The sequence below is a fragment of the Phlebotomus papatasi genome, chromosome 3, assembly GCF_024763615.1.
Source record: "Phlebotomus papatasi isolate M1 chromosome 3, Ppap_2.1, whole genome shotgun sequence".
Taxonomy (NCBI): Eukaryota; Metazoa; Arthropoda; class Insecta; order Diptera; family Psychodidae; genus Phlebotomus; species Phlebotomus papatasi.
In genome coordinates, this window is record NC_077224.1 from 58,967,625 (window position 1) to 58,974,961 (window position 7,337).

At 34.2% G+C, this 7,337-nt stretch overlaps 1 protein-coding gene across 1 annotated transcript; it reads right to left on the minus strand.

The window, feature by feature from the left end:
- Window positions 1-2,703: 2,703 nt before the first annotated feature.
- On the minus strand, window positions 2,704-3,939 carry LOC129807106 (glyoxalase domain-containing protein 4). Its single transcript, XM_055856148.1, has 4 exons — window positions 3,841-3,939; window positions 3,625-3,674; window positions 3,289-3,551; window positions 2,704-3,238 (listed from the first exon to the last, which is right to left on the minus strand). The coding sequence occupies exons 1-4, from the start codon at window positions 3,928-3,930 to the stop codon at window positions 2,793-2,795; spliced, it is 849 nt and encodes a 282-aa protein (XP_055712123.1). The 5' UTR covers window positions 3,931-3,939; the 3' UTR covers window positions 2,704-2,792.
- Window positions 3,940-7,337: the final 3,398 nt, after the last annotated feature.

Sequence of the window (7,337 nt, forward strand, 5' to 3'; positions counted from 1 at the left end):
AATCACGATAATGTAATACAATTTCATGCGGTCTATAGGATACTTATGGGTATTAGCTTTATAAAAAGTACTCGATAGAACTTGGAAAAGAACTGAGTTTTCCTGGAGAAGATAAAACATTTAAATTTAAATTTAAATAAAACCTGAGAAATAGTTTTTCACTGTTTTACTCTGGAGGTTGGTTACCAACGCTAAGACGGCGGTGGCCGCTATCACACAAACATTGAAGTCTTTGTACACCTATATCTCTGTCTAAATTTTTGCTTTCAAGAGCTTTAGCTCAAAAGCAGTACTTGAAATAAATGAAATATATGAAAATTGACGATTTTTCCCAAACCTCTCCGATGTGGGGCAGTATGGGTCGCAAAAAGGGATGTTTGGGACGCGTTTTTCTCGCATAATTTGCATCATTGGAGCACGTTAATTAATTTTAAATACTAGATTAAAAATATTTCTGATAGAAATAAAAATGTTTAATCTTGTATTTTATACTTAGAAATTAATATCAATTTTATTTGTACAGTGGAGTCATTTATTGTCAATCAATTATTCAAAGTATTTTTTTCTTATTTTCCATCTACCTTTCTTTGCTTTTTTATTCTTAATATTGCAATCATGATCATCTAATTCCTCAGGCGAGTAGATTATCTTGCAACTCTTAGTTTTGAACTCATTGACGGATTCCTGTTTGATTTTACGACAACTGCATGGTACCTGTTTTTTCCTTATTTCTCTGAATAAGCCCTCGCCTTGCCTTATCTGGAGAACTCGTGAGAATTGTAGTGGATATTTTTCGAGAAATTTTCAATAAATAGTTTTTAACGAGATTGGACAAAGGTCGAATATCCTCTAGAGGAGAAATTATTAATTTCCAAGACATTGAGGGTTTAATTGTCTCTGTAGTTAGAGACATCCGCTGGCACAGGTAAAGTTTGCACAAAAGAGAGATTTCCTGTAGAAACTGGGCATTACTCTTCATTTTGACAATAAAAAATTGCACGCTACCTACAATCTTGTCGAAAATCAACGTCCTATTCATCCCCTTTCAGATGTCCCAAACATCCCCGCGTGTAGTTTTGGTATTTAAAACCTTTAAGTAAAAACTGTGAACATATAATCCCTAAAACTTTTATACAAATATGTCTGTAAAAAGTTTTGATTATATATTGCTTATATAAAATATTAAAAGCAAAATTAAGAAATCAAAAATATACAATTTTTATAAATTTTTAAAAAACTGTAGAATTAAAACAATAACACTGAGGATATCCATTCTTATAGTTAAAATACAACTTAATATTGCCAACGATTGAGTAGTGGTTAAATCCCATTTATTTAAAAAATTAATGAAAAAATCGCCTTGTCTCACACTACCCCTGTCCCAAACCGCCCCGGTCTCCCCTATCACAAATGCATTAAGGAACAGGAGAAATTCGACTGAAGGGAGGGTACGAACTTCCTTTACCTGAAGTTTTCTAAAGCTTGCATCTGAGCTTCCTTACATTCAGAATATTTCGTGATAATTTTTACAAATATTCATCTAAATCGCCTTGTCTCACACTACCCCTGTCCCAAACCGCCCCGGTCTCCCCTATCACAAATGCATTAAGGAACAGGAGAAATTCGACTGAAGGGAGGGTACGAACTTCCTTTACCTGAAGTTTTCTAAAGCTTGCATCTGAGCTTCCTTACATTCAGAATATTTCGTGATAATTTTTACAAATATTCATCTAAATATTAATTGATTGTATCAGGCACATTTATTCGAATTATTTCAAAGATATAATAAAGAAAAACATTATTTTAATTCAAAATGGTTAAAATCAAAATCTTCAAAACCTGATATCTTCGTAGATTACATTAACCGAGAATACAATATTTTATCGGTTAAATGTACGTTGTAGACAGCCTTCAAAAACTTTTAAAAAACCTGTATTTTGTCGTCAATATATTTATGACTCAGACACATTTACGGTTAGTGGGAAACTGATGGGAATCATTATTTTGATTAAGATTACGTTAAGCCGTCTCTCGTCTTATACGGGCTTCAGACCTAAGGCTTAGCCATATGGCTTAACTGCTCTAATTTTTTATCACTCACGATTTTTTGGAAAAATCTACCTAAGAATTGGATTATTAAAAATAAATGACTTATTAGGCTATCAAAAAGGACTAAAATTGCTCGCTATTTAAGATTTTGAGGAACTGGGCTAAGCCTCTAGTCTGAAGACCGCTTTAGGTTGTAAGGGCGGGCTGTAAGTGTGTCTAGGCAGTGTATTACCTTATCAGCGTTTGAAGGTTTAAGGCTCAGAGTTTAAGGCACTTCCTCTCCGTAGTATTATTTTGAGGTTTAAGGCAAAAAAGCAATCTTCAGACTAAAGGTTTAGCCTAGTTCCCGAAGGTCTCAAAATCCTAAGTAGCGAGCGTAGCGAGCCATTGTATTGGTTTTTGAGAACCCAATAGGTCATTTATCTTTAATAATCCAAGGCTAAGTTCAATTTTTCAAGAGTCATGATTGATAAAAAATTAAAGCCATTAAAGCAATTAAGCCATTAAGGCTAAGCTTTAGATCTGATACTCGTATAAGGCTCAACGGCCAGGAATCATTGCCCGATTAATTTATTCTTCTAAATGCGGCTCTGCTTGAAATTTTTCTGACTTTATTTGCTTCATTTAAAATTTTATTTGAATTAAAACCCAAAATTAAACTTCAAAAACATATAGAAATTTTATTTCTTTGAATTATACTGATTTTACAAATATATCCATTGATAATATCCTGCACAAAAATTTTATTGGAATGGATCCTTCTTGATGTACTTTTCGAGACTCTCATCACTTTTAGGATCAACTTTAGAGAGCTCTGAGAATCCTTCTTCGTTGACGAAACAAATCTCATGACCATCCGGATCCCCTAGAATGATTACCTGGACAGTTGCTTTTCCGGGAGTGTCCAGAGATATCAAAGGGGTCAGAATAGTTCCCTTGTTAGCTTTGATCTTCTCATCAATTTGCGGTTGAATGTCAGCTGGAACAGCAAAGGCAATCCTTCCGTAGGCTTTTGCTCTGTTCAAAGGATCACTGATCTCTTTCAGTTCCAAACTGGTTTGCTTCTCGTCATAACTCAGAGTTGCGCTGTTATCTTCCTGACAGAGTATCTTCATGTCCAGGAGTCCAACCCAGTATTCGAGAGATTGTTTGAGATTCGTGCAATGCAGTGTCACCTTCGTCACTTTATCTAATGGCCAGAAATTAGTGATAGACAGAAGGAAGATTAGATCAACTTACCAGGAGATGTTGATTCAGCATTTTCAATGAAGAACTTATATCCATCCGGACTGGTCAGGAACTCCCTCTCGCCGTCTTTGGAGATTTCATAGTTGAGATTCTTAGCACGAGAGAGAATATCCTTATCGTGGATTGTTATCCCTCCGAAATCATTTCCCAACTCGTAAGTTTTCACTCCGTAGTTGTAGGTCAACTCTACGACGAAAAAATCGGATTCTGGACCAAACCCGATCATGGTCTTACTCCAGCGATTGTCGTATGGGCTTTAAGTTCAATACAGTGTTCAATCAATTCAATAAATTTCCTAAATCTAATTAACTCTAAATCTAATCTTACCCATTGCATTGAGCATCGCATCCTTCAGTGAACTCCTCATGACGCAGTACCTGCAAAAAAAAATCCATCAACAATTAATGCTTTTCATGAATAAATTCAGAAACAAGTTGTAAAGATAAAAAGAGATTAGATTCCAAGAATTCCAAGCAAAAAAAAAGCAATTAAATCTAGAATTCAGGTGATTCCGGTGAGTCAACAAAAAACTTTCCAGCTCACCTTCATTCCCAGGATGTTTTTGAAAAAGTGGATGTTCTTGGCACGATCTCCGATTTTAAGAACATAGTGAAGGGCACGTCCAGGAATCATTTTTCACAACACTAGTGGATGATCTTGCGCAAGAAACAGGTGAAATCGAAATTGGAATTGCGGTAAGTTTTTGGAACAAGGCCTCGAAACAAAAACAGTAGTTAACTCCCTTGAAGTTTTAGCGGCAGCTTTATCACATTCACTTGAATTAACCGTTGATACACTAAAAAATTAAATGAAAAACAGTGTAGGGTTTTGTATTCATCATATAGTCATCTTAAGGGCCTTCTCAGACTTGAGGATTAGCCGATAGACGACTTAGCGTAATTGTATTTGAAATAATGGTTAAACCTTGGGTTGAACCCCATTACTATCATTTTCCACTAAGTCATCTCTCGACTTAAGTCGTAAGTGTGTCTAGGACATTAGCATTGGTGACCCTGGTGACCAATCTCCTGAGAAAATTGTATAAGGACACCTAAAAAAAATTACATATGAGCCCGTGTTACTAAAGCGTATGCACGAAAAGATTTCCCATTCGCCTGACATGAAGTTAGTCATAGTAGGCTTTATATTTTGTTTTTTATTTGTTGTCGTTTTAAAAGAATTTAATTAGCTTTCTTTTGCTGAAATTTGTATTAAAAAATATTAATTTTAACTGAGTAATTGCAAAAAGATGGAGAGCATGCAAAAATTAAAAGTTGACAGACATTTTAAGAATCCAAATGCGATTTATGCTGAAATTGCGAAATTGACTCAATACTGTAGCTCAGTAGCCAGAAGGAAGCGACTGAAAGCCTGAGATTCTGGACAAGTGGATGGAAAAGAAATTGCTTGAGCTTTTTGATCCCATGCTAGATGTTGGTAAAGAAATGGAAATATCTTGGAGCTTGGTCCATTAAATCAAGAAGAGGAATGGTTTGATAACCTATAAAACTCAAGCTGCTCTCCATCGGACCAACAAACAGCGTCAGAGTGCTAAAACAAGGTCGTGGAAATTCAACTATCATCTTCTCAAAGATTTTCGAGGCTTTCGGAAAGATGTTCAAGTTCAACTCGTCCTGAACTCCGGAAGATCGAGAAATACTGGGAAATTTTAAAGACAAATCTCAGAAAGAAGGGTCGGACAGCTGAAAACTTGCCGAATTTCGAGAAAAAATGGAGGACAGCCGCCTGAGACCCCGGATACAGGCTTGTCAAGTCTCTAATGACGAGAATTAAAAAGAAGGTACAAGAATTCGGCGAGAAGTCATTACAATAACAAAAAACCAAAAACCTAGAGAAATCCTAACAAAAATATCTTCCCAAAAAAATATTTGTTTTTGTTATATATATATTAGATGAGATCATATATTCTGTCAGTAGAAGAGGTAAAAAGTTTGGAGCGGTATATCTCAGCTCCTGATGAACATAATTGGATGAGTAAACTATTGTTGGAAAGCTTGGTTCATTAGCTTTCAGAATCTGGTATATGTAATTGGCTATGGGTAAATCATGGTCATCCAGAACCATTTATGTCGAAGAAGACACTTTTTGCAACGTCTTTTTTGACCATCCACTGCTGGGACCAGGAGTGACCCACAATTCTCGCACTTGGACTGTTCGTTAGAGGAACTCAAAGGGTATAATTTGTGGAAGAAACTTTTTTTGGACGTCTTACTTTTTTTTATTCATCGACTTTTGCAAGAATTTTAACATTTTATACGCATAGAAAAAAATGACAGAAATCCTTCTATCTCATTTTCTGGACAAACTAATGAAGATATCGACTTGGAATGTTCTAAGTACTCCCCCATAAGTTGATCCAAGGAATCCAAATATCATATCAATTTCATCCCCACGTCTATCCTTCCCCTCCAGAAACCACTCTTTTAGGATTTTTGTAATTTTTTCCTTGCGTGTAAAATGTTAAAATTCTTGCAAAAGTCGATGAATAAAAAAAAGTAAGACGTCCAAAAAAAAAGTTTCTTCCACAAATTATACCCTTTGAGTTCCTCTAACGAACAGTCCAAGTGCGAGAATTGTGGGTCACTCCTGGTCCCAGCAGTAGATGGTCAAAAATGACGCTGCAAAAAGTGTCTTCTTCGACATAAATGGTTCTGGATGACCATGATTTACCCATAGCCAATTACATATACCAGATTCTGAAAGCTAATGAACCAAGCTTTCCAACAATAGTTCACTCATCCAATTATGTTCATCAGGAGCTGAGATATACCACTCCAAACTTTTTACCTCTTCTACTGACAGAATATATGATCTCATCTAATATATAAAATGGTTTATGTCTAAATGCCAATAGGAAATCTTTTCGTGTACACGCTTTATAAAATGAATAATATTTTGTATTTCGTATGCTATTTTCTTTTCTATTCTGAAGAGTGTCTAAATTTCGGATTTAATTAAAAGGATTTTAAAAGTCACTTTAAAATGCAAGTGGCGAACAATTTCGAAACACGACAGCCAAAACTTTTTGGAAACTTTTTTATTAAAGTAAATCATGGAAATTCATTAATGAATTGGAATTAAAAAAATAAAAATGTACAGTTTCTAAATCGCATTAGAACACTTACTCCGAGAGATATGGCGCTCTCAACATCGAGGTTTGAGCTCTATAATCTATTCTATAACATATAGAGAAAATTTAATGACTATCAGAAAATAGGATATTGATCTTTTAATTTTAATCAATAAAAAATATGCCGCCGGCAGCATTGCCGATTTCCAATTCTTATGCTGGACTCAACAACACACTAAAAAATTTACATTTTGAAAAATATCTCAATTTGACATTATTGAAGATATTTTGGCAGTTTTTCTCAAGCACATTAAGCAATTTGCTTCACTATTCTCTAAATATTGACAAAACTTTCTTTTAGTGGGAATAGTTTTTCTTTTTTTCTTCTTTCTTTTTTGTTTCTAAGTTTTTTTACTTGTTTTTCTTTTTCTCTTTATCATAATTGTAAGATGGATGAACCTTATTTTTATGATTAAATAAATATTACTATTACTATTTCTATAGTGTCCATAAATGTGAATCTGAATCTGAAAATTTATATAATTTTAAGATGAAATTTAACTTCATAATTCAAATCGCCTTTTGTCAATGATTTTTTATTTCTTTATTTTTAAAAATAATTATTTTAATTTATAATAATCACAGGCAAGGTAAAGGGTATAAAGAAGTATCCAAAAAGCGAATAAAACGATTTTTTGTAAAAAATTGAATTGTTCGACTCATATTCTGAGTGGTCGATTTATAAGTACTAAAGTCATACAAGGGAGCAATCTGCAATTTGAAGCAAACTATGGAGAAAGTGTTGAGTGTCATTGTCTTATTTTGTGTATTCCCTTCTAACAAGCATCTTCAGAAAATTTTTCTACAAAGTTGATTTGCCCCATGTCTTTCATTATTCACTACCAAACTTCACAATGCATAGCAAAGAAAATAAAGTGTAAGAAATTTG

What these genes read in the sequence shown, in the direction of transcription:
- LOC129807106 (XM_055856148.1), bottom strand. Translation starts at nt 3,930, where the DNA reads ATGATTCCTGGACGTGCCCTTCACTATGTTCTTAAAATCGGAGATCGT. An exon ending in AAAACATCCTGGGAATGAAG is followed by an intron (nt 3,675 to 3,840) that starts GTGAGCTGGAAA and finishes TTTTTTTTGCAG; the next exon opens with GTACTGCGTCATGAGGAGTT. An exon ending in TGCTGAATCAACATCTCCTG is followed by an intron (nt 3,239 to 3,288) that starts GTAAGTTGATCT and finishes TCTGGCCATTAG; the next exon opens with ATAAAGTGACGAAGGTGACA.